At 40.3% G+C, this 21901-nt stretch overlaps 1 protein-coding gene across 1 annotated transcript in view; it reads left to right on the top strand.

Annotated features, from left to right (window-relative positions):
• The first annotated feature begins 3191 nt into the window (after positions 1 to 3191).
• The window catches only part of BCL11B (BAF chromatin remodeling complex subunit BCL11B), a 152034-nt gene continuing 133324 nt past the window's right edge, over positions 3192 to 21901 (top strand). The window contains exons 1-2 of the mRNA XM_032222652.1: positions 3192 to 3879; positions 20611 to 20979. Of these exons, the coding sequence (XP_032078543.1) occupies positions 3822 to 3879; positions 20611 to 20979 (427 nt within the window). The 5' untranslated portion in view covers positions 3192 to 3821. The remainder of the gene's footprint in view (positions 3880 to 20610; positions 20980 to 21901) is intronic.

Below are 21901 nucleotides of genomic sequence, written 5' to 3'. Positions count from 1 at the left end.
AGGAAGGAAGGAAGGAAGGAAGGAAGGAAGGAAGGAAGGAAGGAAGGAAGGAAGGAAGGCTAGCTCCTATAACCTTTGGGTATGCTTAAATCTATCTCGGAAATGCAGGAGAGTTATCAGCATGGGATGGTAGTGTTCCCTTAGCTTATTAACTAAATAGCTTGATTCACACGTTCTTTTAATCCGTACTTAGTTGTGGTTTAGAGTGAGCCCAGCTTCATGATTTAACTAGTGGTTATGGAGTTATGAACCACAACTCGAAGCGGTACTGAATCTGGCCAACATGTGAATGAAGTTCAATCGGATCTCTCTCCCCCCCCCCCCCGCTGTCTGTTAAGGCTGATCCACGTGCGCGTACCTAATGGCCGTCTTCCCAGCGTTCTCACCCATACTGGTGAATGGGTGGAGTGCGGAATCTTAAAACTGCCTGGAAGGGATAATTTCTCTTCCAACAGTAGCTCTAAATTAGAAAAAAACATCATTTTTCGCTTCAGCTGTCCCAGATCAAACTCAGGCTGGAGTCCACCACAAGTTGGCTTAAATCTTAGTGCTGAATTTAGCCAAGAGGAAATAACTTCCCAGGTGAGGGCGAAAGAAAGAAGCCTTGTTTGTTCTTAGTTGTTTGGGAGGGAGCGGGGGATGGTGGTGGTAACAGTCAAAAGTGTCAGGTAAGATCACCTGAGGAAAAAATAGATTCCACTGCTGACTTTTTGGTATATGGCACGTTAACCCCTTTATGCCGTCTTCTAGAGCGAGTTCAAGGGTTTCGTTGCTTCAGCCCGCCATCCACAACTTCCGTGAGCGCAGTTAGTCACAACTTCTCGCAGCGATCTTGGCCTGTTTTCAAACGCCTTGAACGGCAGCAGCTTAGCTCCATGAAGACGCTCGCAAGGCGTGCTGAGTGGCAGGACCCGGGCGGGTGGGCTGCATTTTTTTTAGAGGAGCCAATGAAATCGCGCGAGCTCGGAGATGGCGGGATCCCTTGCACGGGCTGCACTTCGCGACACTTCCGCGGCCCCCCAGGGGCTTTCCTGTTGAGCAGTAGGCCACTGAGTAACAGTCCCAGGAACCCTTATGGGAGAGTTGGCCATATTTGCTCCAGGGGTGACTGCTGTTATGTCTTGTTTAATCAGGTTTGAAAGGCTGCATCTAGCAGTCAATTATATTTACTTAGTGACTTCTCGATTATTCAAGCTAACGGGTGAGTCACTCTGGACTAACCCAAGAACGTGGGGAAAATTGCGAGCTGGGCTGCAGTCAAGTCATAGGTACCTTAACTCCCGCTTCATAATTCAAGGGAAAACACCAACTGTAACAAGTGGAGTTTCGGTCACTTTTGACACTGAGGGGAAACTGAGGGGGGGGGGGGACATAGCGCCAGAATGGAGCTTCGGATATACAGGTCTTACTCTGAATATACTTTCTGGCGTTTGTGCTTGGCTGCGTTTGATGACACCAGCTGGCTTGGCAATCCTGCCCAGAATGGGGGGCTCGGCTGAGAAGGAGGCATAACGCCCTCGGGGAATCAAGAAGCCATGTGCCCTATCATCCCCCCCCCCCAAAGTTCACTCCCATGCTGTGGAAAGGAAGCAATCAGTTTGACCAGGCAGCCCTGGTACCTTTATCTCCGAACGTCTGAATAGCAGGAATCTTTGAAAACTGCTTTATTTGCAGACACCTGGTGAATGCCGGCTCCTTGATCAAAGCTGGAATGTTTCCATTAAGGGGAGGGGGCGCGCTCTGGAAGACACCCATTAGCCTGAGCGACCGTCTGCACTGAAGGTTAAGGTAGAATCCCGGGCCTGCAGGCTAGACGAGGAAGTTGAAGGCGATGGCAAGGCGCGTCTGTCCCGCTGCCAAGAAACTACCCAGCTCTGGCTGTGGAAGCGCCAGAAGTCGGGTTCGGGAGGGAGTCTCCCTTTGGCTTTAACCTGGCTTGTTTAGCCCGCTTGCTTAGGTCAACGCCACTTCCAGTCTGGACTGGCAGAGCCCCGGGAGTCTACAGGGATCCTTCTTCGCGCAAAGTGGTGAGGCGCCTGGGAGAAAGTGAGAGTAGGGCGTGCGTGTGCGTGTCTCCCTCCGCAATCGCGATTCACATTGAGAAAGGGGGTGGGAGAGAAATATCTCTTTCCCCACGCAGATATTTGTGTTATTGTAAAAACTGTTGGAAATAACACAGCGAAGGTGTTCTGAGCAGAGTCGGGCTGCTGCTACTGCCGCCGCTGCCGCCAGTCTGCGTGCAGGGAAGAGAGCGAGGGAGCGTGTAGTTGAAAAGGGGGAAGTGAATGAATCTCTCTGAGGCCAAGATCCAGCCGCCTGGAAGCTCTCCGAGCAGGTGGATCGAGGAAAGGACAGGATGGATCCCGCGGACCTCGGGCGCTCGCTGCAAGCCTCATTCCGGCTGCTTCTCCGGGTTGAGCCGATCGTAGCCACCTCCAACTCTTTCCTTCCCCTTTGCTTTTCCGGAGCCAGCCTGCTTGGCTCGACTAACCCCTTTACCTACACCCTGCTTCCCCCGGGAGACGGCCGTCCCATTTGGGCCTCCTGCCAGCGGGCGGCGGCGGCGGCAGGCAACGAGGATGGCCCGGGTCCTTGTCACCTCCTCCCTCTTCCTAAGACCTGCAAGACCTCTGCGGCTTCTTTTTCGTAACTGGAGCGGGGACGTTTTCTGGGGAAAAAGACATCTCCCGTCTACTGGATTTTACTCCCCTCTTTTTTATTTCCCCCCTGAATCTCGTTTTGGCTGTGGCTCTGCAGAAGGCAACCTTGGCTAAGCAATGGGAGCCGCGCGTGTGCTGGGAGTGTGTTTGAGGGTGGTTTCCCCCCCTTCTTGTTCTCTTGCAGGGTACAATGTTAAAAAGCCACCGCTAGTCGCCCCCAGTGCTCCTACTCTCTAGGTCTTTTTTGTCTCTAGTGCAGATTAAACGTCACGTCCGCACTTGAACTTGAATTTTATCCCATTGTACGGAGGCAGACCCAGCCATAGAGAGATTGAGCGCTCCCAGGGAACCAGGACTCCGCCATCTTCACATTGCAATATATCTCCTAGTAATAGCCAGCACTCACCCAGAAGCACTGGGGGGCTTCCTTCCTATCAAGACCTTGTGCCAAGCGAGGGGAGGGGGAAAAAGCACTGGTAAAAGGGGTGCAAGCAAAGCAAAAAAAAAAAAAAAAAAAAGCAAAAAAAAAAAACCAACCTCAAACAGTAGCACTTGAACTGGCAAAGAGGAGACACAGTTTGGGCTATCCCTTTAAAAAAAGCAAAGCAAAAAAGAATTCTAACTCAGCAAGGGTATTTTTGTTGCATTTTTCTCTGCGTGTGGGCAAATACCAATTTTTCTACTTTGTGCGAGCGTGTATGAATATAATTCAATTTTCATTTCTTTTTTCCTTTTTTAAAGAAAACCCTCCTGATGGAAGAAGGTGCACTTTGCTTTTTCCCCCCCTTCTTTTTCTTCTAACCACTCTGGAAAAATAAATGTCAGCGCTTGGTGAAGTTCAAGAAAAGATCTGGAAGCTGTGGAAAAGGAAAACAAAAACCAAACAACCCAAAAGACAGTTGTCTTATGAAAATAAAAGCCAAGCCTCCCCCACTTCATGTATGATGTTTGTTTAATTGGACGAAGAACCTCATCCTGAGAACGTCAAGGGGGGAAAAGTGCTTCTCTCTTTCGAGTTCTTTATTTTCTTTTTAAAGAAGAAATCCGTCAAGAAGAGCATAGAAGAAGAAGAGGAGGAGGAAGACGACCGCTCCCCCCCTCCTCCGCTCCCCCTTACCTAAGTCCAGCTCTCCGGGCGATGACCGTGTAAATGCCAGGGCAATGTCCCGTCGCAAGCAGGGGAACCCGCAGCACTTATCACAAAGGGAAATTATCACGCGTAAGTTGTGCCTCGCGAGGAACCGACTCGGAAAGCGGAACGTATGTGGGGAGAAGCGAAAGGGGGGGGGCTCGAACCTGGATGCGATTTGGGCGCTTTGCGCGAAACTTGGATGGGGAGGATTTCAGGGGTGTCGGTGGGTGGGAGAAAGTAGGGGTCTTGGAGAGTTAGGGGAGAAGGAAAGAGAATCTGGCCGCGGCGGGGATGCCTGGCAGGCTAAGGGGGGACGTGTGTATGTGTGCTGGTGGTGGTGATGGTGGGGGGAGAACGAAGCGAAAGAGGTGTGTATGCCGGGTGCCGAGCGAGAGAAAGTTTGAGGAGAATTTGTAGGCAGCCGGGAGGGAGCCAGGAGGAAGAAGGCCGAGGAGCCGGCCGAGAGGGGGGGAAGAGAACCGGGGATGGCGGGGAAAGAGTGAGGGGTGAACTACAGGAGCTTGAAAGGAGAGGCGAAGCGGGTCCAAAGTTGGCCGCGAGTGGAAGGCAGCGGCTGCCGGGGAAGGTGGCTGGAGTGCGGCAGGGAGAGCCCGTAATGAGAACCACATGCAGGGGACGTTTGGGCCGGGGATGAAGCGGCGAGGCCGGCGTGTGGAGCTGGGAGAGGGGGAGGCGGAGGGAGGAGCGTGGCAGGCGAGGTGGGGGGGGAGATCCAGTGATTGGGGCTGCTTCGCCCCCCAATCAGGGAAGCCCCGCTCGGTAATGGGAGATAGGACCGGACTTGGGGTGGGGAGGGATGGCGGCGACGGACAGGTAGTCGGGCAGGCTCGGAGCCTTTGGATCGACTTCTCTCTCGACGAGGTCCGGCAGCCCGGCACAAAGCGTAGGGTGGTTTTGCATACGATGGGCGTGTGGCGGGAGCCCAGGCGAAGACGGGGGATTGGGGGGGGAGAGGCAGATGTATGTGCGGGGGGGGGGAGTGTGGGAATTTTTTTTGGTGGGACCTCGCAAAGTAATGGAAGCACCATTTTGCAAATCGCAGCGCGCGCCAGCAGCAAGCTAGAGAAGTCCAGTGAAAAGCGCGCCACTTTCTAATCCTGCAAGAGAGCAAGGTGCTGCTGAGATACCAATGTGGCCCAAATAGTTCAAGCAGATGGGGATGGAATGGAGGGGGGGGCAAAGAGATGTAGAATGAGGTACTCCTCACGTCGGAGGCTAAGAATGGGGGTGGGGGTGGGGAGCCAGGACTTGGTTGTCTGGAGTCGTGGGGGGTCGAGCTAAGGGGTCAGCGTCCCTCGGTTTCAGCTTCTTGTTGCAAAACCTACGGGACTGTAAAATAAAAATAAAAAGACAGCAACAACCAACCTTTTATTTTGCATTTCTCCTTATCTTTCTTTGCTGTCCCGGATACTTTGAAATGCAATAGACACCAAATACTGTTAAAAGTGGCTTGAGGATTTGCAAAGCAGCATTGCTTTTTTCCTGCTTTCTCAGCTAGGTGCAACATAAAGTAACTGCTCAAAAAGAAGATAAACCTGAGTAGTATTCCGGGGGGGGGGAGGGGAGGGAATATAGATAGGATATTGCAGAGAAGAAAACGGAGCGAAATCAGAACCGAGAGAAATGCAAACAGACCGCTGCAAGGAACAGCTCCTTTGCACGCCCGGGCTGCTGCAGAGCCGCAGCTGCTCTCTGGGAGCTGGGCGAAGCAATGGAAAGTGGCGCGCGCCTGGGCGAGACCCGGAGAGAGGGCTGAGCTGAAGAGGACAGTTGAGGGGGGGGGGGGAAGGAAAGAATAGAATATGTATGTTAGATTTCTCCAAATTTAAATGAACATAAATGCACACACGGCCCTGCGTCTCCCCCCCCCCCCCCGAGAATCTAGGACTAGCAGCCATCTGCCAGCAGCATTTGGTGACAGCGGTCGCTCTCGGTCTTTCCTTTGTTGCAGCTGATAAAAATGTTATTTGCGAGAATACATCGGAATTATATTGATTGGAGAACGAAGGCGCTCGACCCGGGATGGCGTTTGGCTCGTGAATGTTGTTTTTCTTCTCCCCCCCCTCCCCAGCTACTTCATTTCCCCCCTCCCCCCCATCTTGCATCCCCCCCCCCTCACTTTTACTACTTAGCTGCAGCAGCACCGAGGAAGATACGGCGTTTAAGTTGATTTTGAGCGGGCAGTGGATGGCTGGGCTTTAAAGTGGATTTAAAACCCAAACTACCATGCCTTTCGAGCAAACTGTATTATTTTTTTTCTGAAGAAAAACCCTAGCCAGCTTATGAAATTCCCAAAAGGGAAGGAAGGAGGATTCCTCTTCTTCTTCTTTTGTTTACAACATTATTCAAAGGAAGTCTTCAGTTTTCTGAACACTGGCAGGTGGACTTTCATTTTCGAAAGTAAAGAGGGTGTTGTGTTTGTGTGGGGAGGAAAAGATAAAGACAGTCACAGATATTGGTAGTAGGAGAAGCAACAGACACAGTGCACACATTTTGGGAAGAAATTAGAATCTGGCTTGGTTTGGGAATTTCACTTTCTCCTGTGAGAACCAGCCATCATTACTTTTGAGGTTGATAACAAGGTTTGCTGGAAAGATTCCCCCAAATGTCTCTGTGCTTGTGGCTTAAGGTTTACAATGGTGCTAAAAAAAGTCTCAGGTACTTCCATTCTTCTCAGGTCTTCCATTCCACTTTTCAGGTGGAAGGACTTTACAAAGGGTCCTGAGGGAGGGCTTCTAGAATTAGGCTGTAGAAAGCAAATCAAGGAGATAATCTTTTGTCATGGCACAAATGATGTGTATATTTGGGTATGTGAGTAAAGGTGGGGAAGAAAGACAAAAATACCCAGAAAATGTCACTCTGTTTCAACTGTCAGAATAAGAGAGAGAGGAGAGGGAGACAGCGAGGGAGGGAGGAAGAGGGAGAGAGAGTTTCACCAAGATCTGGTTGGACCAATTTTCAGGAAGGTATTAATGAATTTTTAAATAATAGTCTGATTAAAAAAGGAAAGAAAAATATCAAGAAGTTGGACGGGAAGTACAAACAATGACCAAATAAGTAAACAAATTCATATAAAATTCCCCGGTCTCCACCTGTATTTTTTTCTTCAGTGAATATGAGGTGTTCTGAAAACGCAAGTATATGAAAGAGGAAGGGTCACCAGCTTGGCAACTGCCTTTTAAGGTGGAGTGCTCTGTTAGGCAGGCATTTCTCTCTCTACCCCTTTCATTGGAGTGCTTTAGATTTTAGTCTCTGGATGCTGAAATAAAAATTCTTACCTTGAATGGTGGGCAGGCAGAAGGGAAATATTTATGGCCTGAGAAAAAGAATATTTATTGACTGATCCTGTGCGATTACTCAGAAGTAAGCACGGCTGATTTCAGTGCTGCTTAGCCTCAAGTAAGTATGTATAGGATTTTCAATCTTAAGGGAACAATCCAGATGCAGGTCAGGTCAGTTTTTGTTGCTATCTTTCAGTGACAGCACTCTGACTTCATTGTTAACGGTATTTTAAATTTATTTATTCAGATAAATACCTCTGATTTCTCTGCATTCCTTCTTGATAAATGTATCTCACCTAATCTGTCAGTGATAGATTAATGAGTTGATGGAGGAAAACTGGTTTGTTTTCTAGTGAAGGAATTAGTAGGAAAATAGAATGAGTTGCATTAATTTAGAAAATTAAAATGGATCTTGAGGAAAAAGCAGACATAAATGTTAGGATTTTTCTGTACTACATAATAATGTTAATTCGATTGTTTACAACAGAATTCTTGTTTAATAGACAGTAAGATTTGAGCGACAACACTACAGCTTTAAAATGAACTGACAAGTTAGAATGCAATCAAAAGAAACCAACCATCAGAATAATTATATTTGTAATATATAGCTGAATCTCCCTAAGACAATCTCTTCAGGGTGGTGTTGTAGGATTGATAATAGAATCACATCCTTGCTTTGCAAAATAAATTTGCAGATTTCTAGAATTCTTTTACTCAACAGGTGGCTTGCTGGTTTGCCTTTTTGGACCACGCTAATTTGAAAAATATCACCATGATCTCAGTGAAAAGAAAATATTTTAAAGTATGTTTTCTTTACTGAAAGGATTTTCTCATCCAGAAACAATTCAGGAATTTAAACAGACATCCAAGCTAAGAGATTGGTTAAACTGAGGAATTAGCTAGAAATAAATTTGTAGAGTTGGTTTCAATTTCTGTATAAACTAAGAGAATGTGACGTGTGTATGCAGCAGGTATTATGCGCTTAATTTTATCGCTTCCATTGTCCACACCTCTACCTCTGAATTGTACTTCATAAGTTGTATAGGATATATTTTAGTCAAAATTTCAGACTGTAAAATATTTTATGAGACCTATTTTGGCTTTAAAACTCTATATCCCTTTTCTCTCGCTAATTTTTATACATTGCCTAGTATTCAGTCTGCCATCTTTAGATGTCCTTTGAATGATTTAGTTGTTTAGGAGAATAAATACACCGAGGAATAAGGAACAGTTTTACTTTTTGTTGATAGGCAATACAGGGATTAATTTGTTAGGCTTATTTAAGCATCTTAGTAAGCATGGAGATAACATGCATAAGCAGAGTAGTTCATTGAAAGCCAGGTTATTGTCTGTCTCTTCTAGTTACATGGAAGTGTGAGTTGAACAAAGGCTGTTCAAAAATGAATTTGGTCCAGGTAAAAGAGGCCAAATTTTTCATGTCATGGCACTAGTTGGCACATTCAGCCTCCCTTATCAGAATGAAGTGGTTTGAAGCTTGTTCTATTAGTTTAACTCAACACATAACGGCTTTTCTTTTCCATTTTCTGTTGAGATTGTTCTGCACCTCTCTTGTTTGTTATTACAAAATACTCTCCAAAATAAAACTTTCCTAGTTTTTCAGTTGAAGTCACATTGGTGGTGATCAGTGGCTTGTCTTGACAGCTAGGGGGCGCTCATAGCCTGTCTGATAGAGATTTTGTTTCCCAGCATCTGTGAAGGCAAGGCAATATAGAGAGGAGTCAGGTTTCCATCCTTGCCTACAAAATGTTTTAGGTGTAAAGTTGTGGTATTGATTTTCATGCTGAGATCTGTATAGTACAAGATGAGAGAGATTGCAAGTTAGATAAATCTATTTTCTAAGCAAATTATGACTGATTAAACCACTCTGGCAAGATGGATGTTTTTAAATTAAATTAGCTTTTAAAACGTGTCTTTTACTGTTAGTAGCTTGTCATACTTTCTGAATTCCAAGTGCTTGATTAACTAAAAGCAAGGAATAAGCCCTTCACAGATTGAGCGTATGTGCTCGTATATATTTATGCACAGTGAATAATTTGCCTTTTGTCCACATTTTACATACTGAACATGGAATGGAATTATTTTTAAACAATAAAAAAGATCAGTAAGATTGAATTGTTTAGGAGAGATTGACCTAACGGAGTAAGAATTATGGAGAGTGTACTCTGTCATATGAACACATTTTCTGTGTAAAATCATATAGATACACATTGTGAGCAACATAAATACCCTGGACAAACTACAAACTTTTAAAAACTGTATGTTTAATGGTGGGAAAGGGGATTGTATATCTACTCAGATTTCAGCTCAGTTTTTGAGCAGATGTTCATGTCTATCAGTTCAGTAGAACACTAGTAAAAATTGATGTATACAAAGTGAATGTTTAACGAAACCAGATCTTGCAAGGAATGTACTAGTCCTGGTATCGTACTTATAATTGATAACTGCATACTGTTGGATTCATCTGGTACATATATTTTATTCAAGTTACTTTTAGAGAAACCATAGTTATCAATGTATTTAAATATTCTGTGTAGTTTTATAGCGGCAAAACCTTTCAGTAACACCTTAATTATCATGGCTCTGAATTTTATAGGGCCATGCAAGCTTATTTTCATTGGTTTACCTTTGTTAAAATAATAAAGATATAGAGGTTCATCATAAACAGCATAAATAGAGATCATCATAAACAACATAAAAAGTTACTTTGACAGCAGGTAAGTGCTGAATTGTGTGCTTGTGATTTCCCAGATTTCCTTGACCAGTTTTATAGGAATTAACATCTCTTGAATCCTTTCTTGCTGACATTTAGCTGTACAATGAGTTATAAAAAGAGAATCCAGAGATACAGCTTTGCCAGAAGAAAGGCATTGAAGGTTTGTAGAAGTTTGTTAGGATTGGGTTTTGTTAAGTCTTCTGCAAATTTTTCTCTCATCTCAGGGCACAATCTCTGGGTAGATATTCTCCATCGACGGTGTCCGCAGTGGGCTCTATTTGAACTTTCAAAGAGAAATAAATTAGGTCAGACAAAAGAGTAGAGCTGTCATTTACTATCCGAGCACCCTTCATTCTCAGTTAGACAGGGCCTGCAATTTATCTGATCATTTCTCCACTCATTTAGTGTTCCTATCCAGTTTCTTGGAAGCATAGAGACAGCAGGCAGTTTATTGGACTACTTGAAATGAAGGGATGAGAAGATCACTTCCCTTCCTAACATCCACTCACACCCCTAGAATACATGTAGGCTCTAGAAAGCCTCAAATTTTGTCCCTAACAACTTGCTTCAATCTTTGGACTTTAAAAACTTTCACAGTAATAAAAGAAAGAAAATAGTAGCTGTAATCAAAGTATCACCAATAATATTTCCACATTTGTGAAAATACTTGTTATGCCCAGCCTGTTATTTTTATTTGCTTCTGAATATTCTTTTTGCCTGCTTTTTTAATGTGTTCTACTCAGTGAATTTAGTTGAAGTTTTAAAAGCAGCGGATAAGATTAAGAACATCTGATTTAAAAAAATCACACAGATGCATTTTACTAAGAAACTTAAAACTAAGTTTTCATCAGATTGTATCGTAGGCTTAATTTTGGTTTGTGTGATTTAGGGTGCCCGAGAGGTCATCCCCAAAACAGTTCTAATCTAGACAGTTAAATAGGTAGGACACAATACATTTGCATTTGTGCAGTTTCAATTTATTTCGGAGTCTTTATGTTGGAAATTCTTTGGTTATATAATCTTGCAAAGCATCAATTGGCTTGTGCAGAACTCTAGGGCATTTAGCACAGTTCACAAGGTGGTATATTGTTATGAATATAACTGCATAACGATCTAGGGGAAATGTGCTTAAACAGACTGGGCTTACTGATACATAAGGAAATCTTTTAGCAGCTATTAGGATGATACTCTTCTCTTGTTTCGGCTTAATTAGTTTTATACAAAGCTGTTTATAGAATCCTTTAGCATTCCCTGTTCCTGTAGTATAATTCTCCACAGCGTTTGTATTAGTTTGCTCTTCCATTATTTTGGAAAAGTACTATTTCAGTCATCTAAGTTTCAAATGTATATTGGGAATTTTGAATTTTTCTTGTTCTTCTGTAATACATCTCTTGCAGGATAGACAAGAATAAGCAGTGGTCTTGGACATAATGCAGGAATATAATTTTCTGGCAAAAGAGGTATTTGGGAGTTTCATTAATGGCATGACATCCATAGGACATGGCTTGAGTGTTTTCTATAAATATATTAGTTTTCCATTTGCAAAATTTTGAATGCAGATTTTTTTGGAAAGATCTAGTGATTCGTTTGTTTTGTGAGTGGTTTAAATGCTTGTTGGGAATTGTGTGTACTCATATGGTACAGTAAGAAAGTATTGTAGGAATGTATGTGATTGTACACGAAGCATCACGTCTACATTTTTTTAATGCTTCTGGAATAATCTGACAAAATTTGTTGAATGACAGAACACCCAAACCTCTGTATAACTTGAAAAACAACACCAATAGAATTGGGTGTAAATAATGATGATGATTTACAATTCCCTTGGAAACTACCCCCACCTTTTGTGGTGGACATTCGACAAAAATGCCACCTGTTTTCAATCTACAGCAAAAATCACATTTATTAACTTTTTCTCACTTGTTGTCTATATATTGCTATAAATTTATAGTCTAGAAAGTCTGTTCTACTACAGCCAAAATTATCTGGATGGATTCTCTTTCCCCATTCAGATATTTGGTTTTAACTAAAATACATCTATTTACACAGGCACAAAGGAAGCTTTTGTAACAATCATATTATCTCAGTCCTGATTTATCTGTGAAGATTTACAGCTTTTATGGTCTGTACAAGGACCTATGTATTTTAGCCTCTCAATTGCAATAAATCTTTTTCTTCTTTCTACATCTGAATAACTAGTTCATTTAGCAAAATATACAGATATTTGTGTAGGCATTATTTAAATTAGAAAAGCAGAATCATTTCTCAAGAAAGAAATTGAGAGAAGATGATTAGGGTACATCAAGTATTCCAGAAGTTGTTATAATATAACCTATTATTCTATACAGTTATAGCCAAAACTTCACAAGTTTTTAAGTGGTCACTATGAGACCTTGCTGGATAATTAAACTTGTGCTAAACAATTTTATTTTTATTCTCCCCATCTCAAATCAAACTTGTGATAGGATTAACTTGTTCTCTTAAGCCAGAGGCAAGTTCTTCAAAAGGTGTTTAGAGAAGGGTTTAGAAACTCATAGCTGTGGAAGTGCCTTTGCGTATTTTAATTCCAAATGAGCAATTCCAGGCAGTTTAAGCAATTCTTTAAAAATCTGATTAATGCTGGTTCCTCCATAGTGATTGGAAATCATTCACATCTAGAGCTTGACCGGTTGTTTTGCAAAACAGCCCAGTATAAATATGCATATGTATGTACCTATCTGTGTCTACTAAGGCAGTCTCCTATCTTTGAGTCCCTAAACAGAATTAGAAACTGCTTGCTTTCAGTGGTCAAGACTGAAGGACAAGCAGGTTATGGAAATCTTCCCAAAAGCTGCATTGTACTTGTACATGCCATTTTAAAAAGTGGATTTCAGATGTTTTTGTATTCTCATTCTCATCTGCCAGCTGGGAATACTTTAAGAAGGTGGAATAGAAACTGTTCACGTTATATATGTATACCATTCATAGTTGTAAAAGCCTGCCAACCAACAAAGATAGGCAAATTACATCTATCTGCTTGGCCACATCTACATCTGAAACTTACCTGAATTGAAAGGATTGTTGTAGTCTAACTTAATTAACGTTGCATAAAATGCTTCTCAGTTGCAATTCTATAGTCATTTAGTAGGAATTAACATTGTTTTGTGGTGCTTGCTTCTGAGCAGATATATATAGTCTTAAATCTCTTGCAAGTAGATTTACGGGACTCTATGAGTTTGAGTTTGCTAAACTGCAAATTGTGGTTGTGATGAGCCATTTTGCACTATCTGATTAGTTTTGTTTTATTCATCATTCATATTGGTCAGTAGGAAACACTATTTCTCTCTTTCCTTTTGTGCTGATTTTATATGGAAACTAATATGAGTATGAAAAAAGTATAAGTTTTTCTCTTAAGGAAAAATAAAATGTATAGCCTATTACAATGACAAAGTTTAGATTGCGATGAATCTGGAAACAAAATTACAAATAATTGGATGATTAGCGGATAATGTTTTCCTGAATTGTCGATTTTTATTCTAGCGTCCTTCAGAATCTTCACTCAGTGATTGGTCCAGGTTTTTTAATGTGCCACTATGTAATTCTAATGGGTGTATATGCATAGTGGTTTATGAGCAAAATCTCAAGATGAAAGCAATTTCCTTGGTAGATGTCTGGCCGTAGTTTTCAAGTACAAAGTTATTTTTTCCCCATGTTATCAAAATCCTCAAATTCTGGTACAGGACCAGGGAAAACGCAACAGTGCATAGAGTTCCTTTGAGGGGAAAAATATGGAGCCTGTTGGATGTTCCTCTGAAATTAGGATTCCCTGTAGAGTGGTGCAGCTGGCAAATGCTGCTTGATTCATCAATACATCATTACAAAGCGCAGCCAGATATAGTTAATCTACAGTCTGCTCATCTAGGTCTGCAGAGATTTACATCGTAACCAACATTACGGTACTATGATGATTGCAGCACTGCTAACACCTAAGCAGCACGTAGTATCAGCCCCATTTCTATTGGCTTCTGGCTTGGAGAAGTTGTGATGTTGCACAGAACCTTGGTGCTCTTATCGGCAAGCATGGAGGAGAGTATTATCATTTGCGGTTAATTTTTAAAGAAGGGCAGAACAATGGATCTTTTCAGAATTTCTAAAAATACATTATTTAGCTCCATCTTTTTTACTATTAAAAAGTAAGTTTTTTTTCTTTTCTCCACTATAGATGATAAGGTTAGAAAAAAAGAGTATTAAATGTTCAACTTTTTCCCGTCTCCTTTAAACATTTTACAGCTTTGCAAAGAAAAAAAAGTATTTTGAAGCAGAATTTGATCTCAAGAGAGCTCTTTGCAAATTACAATTCAAGAATAAAATATGACCATGCAGATGGGAACATATTGTGTTACATTGTGAGATAACTGACTTGCCTGATGACTGCATAGAGGCAGGACTTGGTTTTGTTTTTGCACAATGTGTCAATTGGTACAGGAAGTCATCATCCGCCAAAAAGGGTCCTTCCTTTTTGCTGTTTTCATGAAAAGTTTGGAGACTGTAAAAACAGGCAAATAGATTTAGCAAACATTTTTTACTTGTAAGAGTAAACAGTGTGGCATGCATATTATATATGCAGCATTATTAACTTACTCACTAGCTATACCAATGCATTTAATTCAGCTATAAATCATAAAAAGAAGAAGAAAAAAATCCCCTAGGCATCTTGATTCAAAGTGCATAGCAGCTAAAAAGTTTGCATTTGCGTCTGATTGTGTCTTGATTCATATCCAATACCTCTCTTTTTATAGCGCACCTAAACTGATTTCTTCCCCTTCTGCAAGCAAAACATGTATTAATGTGTAGTTCATTGTATCTTCAATTGCCCAACTGTAAATATGTTAACATTAATGAAAGAAAGGGTTAGTGGAGCTGGTTTGCAAACCCCTTGATGAAGAATGTAGTAACTATTAAGCCACTTAACTATGTATGCTTCAGTCAGATGGAATGAAACCTTTGATGCTACAATTGTGTTGGAAGAAAACACACACTTGGAATGATAAGCAGTTAGTTTTGACAAGCTGGTTATCCAGGTTTAATGAAGACAAGTCCTTTTAATTTAATAACACGTGGCCTGTTTGATTTTTAAAGATATTTTACATCTTTGTTATAGTTTTAACATCTTGATTTTTTTAAAAAAATAAAATGTCTTAATTATACAACATTATTATCCTAAGTGTGGGCATATAGGATCTTCACATTTATAGAATTAAATTTAAGTTCAATTGAATTTAGTAACAGAAAATAGGTTTTGAATGTGTGCCTTGGTGGATATGTTCAATGAATGTGGTTGAAGGTTTGAATTGTTATTTTGGGTCAGAAAGCTGTCTTAATTTCCTTTGTGTGTTTGTGTACAAGTGTGTGGTGCAATGTGTGTGGTTAAGAAGAATCGAGTGATTTTGCTCTCTCTTGCTAATGGATTTGTCAGAACCTAATGTTTATTGTCACTTTTGAATTCATGAATGTAGCCTTGGAAGAGCTAAGGCAAACATATTCTACAAGTGTAGAAAGTCTTATGCATTACCATACTAGAGCATACCATGCTCACCTTGCATTATTGGCCTTGGCTGTTTTTTTAATGGAAATTCCATTGAAGTTAATAATTGGGATTTTTTTAGGGGGGTTGTCTTCTGGATCATGCCCCTTCTGTGCTCAGTTGGGGGGGACGCGTCTGAATTTACTGCTTTTAGATGAGATCATGAAATTTTGAAACAAAAACCGGTTTACATTGCTCTATTTCTACACGAACCCATATAGAGCTGTGCTGCATTGCTTTTTGCTTTTAAAAAATGAATAAATGGCCAGTTTAAAAACAAATATCGCCATGTTTTTCATTCATTTTATGCATGGAAAAACTTCCAAGTTCTCATCAAATTCTGATCACAGATGTTCATATTTATTTTGACTAATGTGCGTAATGAACATACACGTATATACTGTGTGTGTCAGTGTATAAAATTATATAATTGATATTTTCTATATATTAGGTTTCATTAGATAGTAAGCTGCTTTTTAGGCTTCCTTTTTTGTTTCACCAATATATTGATAATTAACAATGAGCTTTTTAGTTCTGTAATGATTAGTTGCTTTTATTTTTGCTTTTGTTGCTATTTTTGCTTGCCTTTTGTTAATTCTGTTTCAAATAGAATACAGTTCTGGGAGTTAAATTTTAACCATTATTACTGAAGAAAGACCCCACTTACTCTGGAGTATATCAACATTACTTTTACCTGCTCCAGATAGTTAATCTGCAATAATACTACAATCCTATACTTGGTTCCCTGGGAATAGCCTCCTTAACTTGAGCAGAGCTTACTTGTACGTAGATATGTATAGTACTGCACTATTCCACTTATCAGCATAGCTTTCTGTCTGGGTTATTAAATTTAATCAGAATTAAAATGACTGTTTAAATAACTTCCATTGATTTCTTTGAAAACAGCAACGATAATTTGAGAGAGAACTTTGTACAAGGAGGAATATAAAGCTGATTTTCTAAAATGTGATAGCTCCAGAGAATGAAAAATTACTGTGTGTGTGTACTGTGCACACCATTTACTTGGTGTGAGCGTAAAGGGGAGAAGATTTAGATAAATGGGGACACAGACTTACTAATCATGATGAGATGCTAATGAGACTCGCGTAGCACAGGATGTCAAGATAGCCAAATAAAACGGGAAAATTGATGACTTTAAGAATATTTGATTTCTAAATTGTCTTGCAAACTGGGAAAATTGATTTTTTAACAAAATATATCAATCCTATTTTAATTCTTAATAATAGACTTCTTTTTTATATAAAAAAATCAGCTACTGGCAGTGGAAGGAGATTTTGAAATTTCAACCAATATGAGGTCTGGAAGGCTGGTTACTTTGAATTTTTCTACTCCTTCCTCCCCTCTTGTTTGCTTCCCTTTTTAATTTTTTTTTGAATAAGCAGTATATCCTACATCATAAAGTTAAGAAGCTTGAAAACTCCTCTCCCATTCCATATTAAAACACGTACATAGTTAGCCTATTGTAATTTTAGCCACATATCTCACTTTAGCAAGCAGGGTGTAAAAGAAATGCCAAGACACGTTTTTTTTGAATTTTATCTATTTTCCGACTTCTATTCATTATGCTCCTTATTTGTGCCTAGGTTCATTTCTGGCTGTTCGATCCTTTTACCTTATCTTCCTTTGTGTGTGCGTGTTTTAATATTTGACACTCTGCTCCCACCTAATAGGAATTCTTTTGAGAAAGGATGCATATGTTGTCTAAAGGAGTCCTTTTCACAGCCCTCGGTTTTTCCTTTCCCTTTTGGCTCTAAAATTATGTATATGTAATTGGTAATTAAAGGTGCAAGCTCTCTTCAATATAAACAGTATTGCTCAATGTTAGATCATTAAAGGGAACAGAAGCACTAAATAATTACCTTTTGCATTGTGACAAAACTGTTCGCACAGAAATCCACTCACTTCCCGCTCAGCACTAGGGTTATGATTATATTTCATGATGGCAAAAGAGTCCTTTCATAAAATAAATGGTAAATTAATTACGTTGCATTGTCTACCAGCCGCTTTTAAAGTAAACTTTGAGGAAAGGATGGAGGGAAAGTAATTAATGGGTTTCACACACCATGCATTATGCCTAGTGTTTGAGTTACCTAGTGGATTAATTTGGCTACAAGTAAGTACAGGAAACTCAGAAGCTTTCATGCATGCATTCTCCTATTCCTTAGGCTGACTTCTTGTTCATCCACCTCCATTAATTGTAAAGAGAAGGTAGTTAGCGTGGGCTTAATCTGAAGTACTATGAATCCAACAAAGCCCAAGTTCTGATGCATTCAGTTATTTTTCTTATATACATACCTCCTATGTATAAATGGCAAAACTGCATTTGATTACATTCATGTACTAATAGCAATATTTTTTCAGAAACAGAAGAGTTAGATGCCTTTGATCTAATTAAAACTGGGGATTAAGCCTCCTGGTTAGATAGTTTCCCTTTATTATTAGAAAACAAACGAAAAAATCCAAATAAAAATAAATAGCAGTTTTAAAAACTGCCTAGGCAAATTTCCCATTCAGTTCAGGGATTGCAATTCAGAAGTATGACAAATGTTTTACATTGTCCTGCTGCTTTTAGATCTCCAGGAAATTTGGAAACAAATCACCAATGCCAGTGTTTCCATGTGTTCATTTTTTTTCCCCTGCGGAGTTTCACTATTCCCTTCTCTGATAAAACTTCAATGGCGCATCTCTTTTATTTACATGTCGTTAATTCACTGTGCATTGATCAGGCCAAATGATACAATTCTTGTTTAGAGCAAAACCCTGCCAGCCATTGGGAACTGTGCCTGATCGAGGTCCATATTTCGTGTGGTTTTGCAGTTAGCCTGCCTTGGAAATAAAAACACAACAAAAGTTTATTGCACCCTACTAATATTGTGAATTAGCTATATTAAGTACATTATTATCCTGCAAACACAAGATTGTCCCAAAATTCTAGTTATATTAAGTAATAATAGGTAGGATATTACACATAATAGTGTTGGTATTCAATAGTTAATAACAATTAAAAAATAACTATCAAAATGTTGAGCATTCTGAAGACTATTTAATATAAATAAAATTTGGTCAGTGTGGACCATAGTGTGAATTGAATTGGGAAATCTTTCCCATTTAAGTTTCAGCATTTGAAGATAATATTTATGGACTGAAATTGAGATATGTTCTGCGCAAATTTCATTTTCTTTCAGCTAATAAGTGGATAGTATTATAATCTAAACATAAATTTGAATTGAGATTTTTTTAAAAACTATTTTTCATCAATTTGTCTTTTGGTTCTTTATAAAGGGTTTCTCTATATAACTCCTTATTGAGATATTTATGCTGGAACCTCAATGTTGCATATTGGTTAATTGAAATAAAAATAAAAAGCCTTAAACGTTGCTCATATCTGAAGGTACAACAATTTAGTAAAGAAATTGAAAGGGAAGAAAATAGGGTTTGTGACATTACAAAATAGGGCCTTAAAATAAAAAAAAACTGCTTGAAAAGATTCAAGCAGCCTACTGAACCTACTCAGTTGGAAGCATGATTTAGCTGTGAAGGTTTTCTGGAGGAAAATTAAAAACCTAATTGTGAAGACTGTTTTCATGGGTGGCATTTGAGAGACTGACTCTAGGGAACCATTCATTCTGGACAAACCCATGATCCATCCACAAACCAGTCTATGAGCCCAGTGTGCATTCTCAAGGGGGGGGGCATAAAAATCAGAGATTGCAGGTGTGGGATTGGGTACATCTTCATTCTTATCATGAGCCATGTCGCATTAAGGTGATTGTGTGGCCTGGCAAGTTGGGGTACCGTTTCCCCCAGCCGAGCATTTGAGTAATGTAGGGGACAGAACAAAGCCTGATCAGTGTGTTTTGGGTGTGGGATCAGTTCCCTGCCTTCTCTCTTAAGGCAGATGGACGTGTCACTTTATGCTGCTTGTAGACCTCAGGCTTGTTTTGTGGGTAGGGTTGAAAGAGACAGTCTTCCTGCTCAAGACAAGCCCAAGAACCTGTAACTGTCTTGTGCTGCCTTCCAAGAGATTGCAGACATCTGGAACCACAGAACTTGTTCTCTAAACTGGTTTTGGCAAATTTGTATAAATCTCCTTCTGGCATCATTGATGTCACTTTCTCGGTACAATAGTGATTGAAAAATCCTGTCCCTGGAATGGCTTTCATCTTGGGAAGACAGGCTTACGATGCCAGGAATCAGAGGCAAACAGCTCCTCCTCCCTGGTCATCCTGAAAAGGTGATGCAGTAAAAAGAGCAGTCAGATCAAACTCACTTATATAAGATGTATGTGGTGCCAAAACCTGCTTTGTGTAAGCATGATTTATCCCTATATTTTTAATAAATCCTGCGAGATAATTAATTTCACTGTGACGCATTGAGCACCGTTTCCATTCAAATTCATTTGAACAGGTGCCTACTTGTCGCCAAAGTTTTTCATGGTTATTTGACATGGCTAGTGCTACCTTGTTAGGTTAATCAGCCTCTTCACTATATTTGTAAGTCCAATGTATTGCATATCATTGCTTCCAAGAGTCCTTGGAATAGTGGCCATGGAATGGACCTAATTAAAAAAATATTTTGGAGGGTGAGTCAGTGACTGGGCCATAAAAAGCTAGAAATACAGTAACATTCCAAGAACGTCATAGTACAACAAGCTTAATCTTACAATGTTTTTGACAAAACAACACTATATGATCAATAAATTGTTTGAAAAATATCAGAAAAAATAATAATATAAAATATTTTCAATGTCAATTGTTTTTAATGGTGGGCTTCCATAGTCAAATAGTTCAGTATTGTTTCTTGCTTTATAAAGAAAAAAGACGCTTGATTACAGTACTTAACTGAATCATGGATTCTAATATAACTTGATGTATATCTCTGGCTCTGTCCAATGAATCCTACCAGTTTTGGTTCTGGAAGTGACTTAACAGGTCTCTACTCTCCCCTGTTATTAATCCATTGCTGTGGAGATTGATGGTTGATTCAGAAAAGCCTAATTAGATATGCTTATTATTTTGTTTTGCAGTCAGACTTGATTGCAAATGTACTCAGATCACTTGTGGAGACAAGCGGGGTGGGAAATAGATAAAAAAATTACAACTATATGAATATTTAAACCAATTGCTCTCAATTGTTTTTCCTTCTTTTTTTCTTTTTCTCCCTGACCCTCACCTTTTTTGGGTTTCCAAACGAAGCAGAGGCTGACCACGTGGACACTGCCATCATCACCCATGAGGATGAGAGCCTAGCACTAGGAGACCCGGTTGGGCTCAGCATTGCGTTGGGTGGAACAGACCCTGACCTATTAACCTGTGGACAGTGTCAGATGAACTTTCCCCTGGGAGACATCTTGGTTTTTATAGAGCACAAGAAGAAGCAGTGCCATGGCGCTGGTGGTGCCTGCTACGAAAAGAACGTGGATAAGAGCAGTCCTCCCCCTCCATCACGCTCCGAGCTCAGGAAAGTGTCAGAGCCAGTGGAAATCGGGATCCAAGTCACACCCGATGAAGAAGACCGTGTTCTCACACCTACAAAAGGAATTTGCCCCAAGCAGGAGAACATTGCAGGTACAGCATGTTTACGTTCATTCATCTGCAGAGGTGGCCTTTCTTTGTCCCACCCCTTTTCTCTAAAAATGAGGAGAAAGGCTTCTTGACAGAATGAAAAATGTAAAATGGCCTGTGGGTAGTGCATAAGGACATAACTGAGGATCCTCTTGATTCTAAACCTCAGAATCCAGTTGATCCCAGTTTGTAAAAGGATCCTTGGATTGTGGAATGCCCTCTGAAGATCTGCTTGTTTTGAGTGATAACTTTTAGTTTTGTGTTGTGTCAGCTGTTCCATATAACAGGTTGTTATGATTCTCCAGCCTGAGAAGTCAGATACTGTCCCTTAAGTCATCACCTTAGCTCATTTTTACTTGCATTCAATAATTCATTACGACTTTTTACTGACAATTCTCAGCTCTGTGGGTTGGCATGGACACAAGGCCTAAGTACTTTCAGTAGTACTTTTGCAGACCCCCCCCATCCCAAAAGTCAAAAAGATCCTAGAAATTAATTTTTTTAGAACACTTATTTGAACTTGCATATTTTTCAAATGAGAATCGTGTCATCATGATGTTAGTTGTCTAATCTTTAACTTTGAAAGTATTGTAATCAAAGTGTATACATAATATTTTCAAAGGGTAGAAAGAATTGCAGTGAAAAGCAACGGAGCATAATCATGGGTGGAGACATCACATATGTGGGGAGGGTCTTTTTTTTCTCCTTTGGATTTCATGGGTTGGGGAGGGTTTTTTTTTTAATAACCATGTTGAGCTTACTTTAGGAAATATGGCAGAGCTTTTGCATTTCCTACCTCAACATGGTGGAAATTGCCACTGATTTGTGTGAGTTAAGGTTTACAAGAGGCTTGTTGACAGCAGAAAAGATGTTGAGCGGCCATACCTCATATCAGATTGCTCAGGCACTGTTTGAAATTTTACAG

Source organism: Thamnophis elegans, chromosome 1 (genome assembly GCF_009769535.1).
Source record: "Thamnophis elegans isolate rThaEle1 chromosome 1, rThaEle1.pri, whole genome shotgun sequence".
NCBI lineage: Eukaryota > Metazoa > Chordata > Lepidosauria > Squamata > Colubridae > Thamnophis > Thamnophis elegans.
Note: the sequence above shows the minus strand (reverse complement) of the source record. Positions and strands in the feature narration are given on the sequence as shown.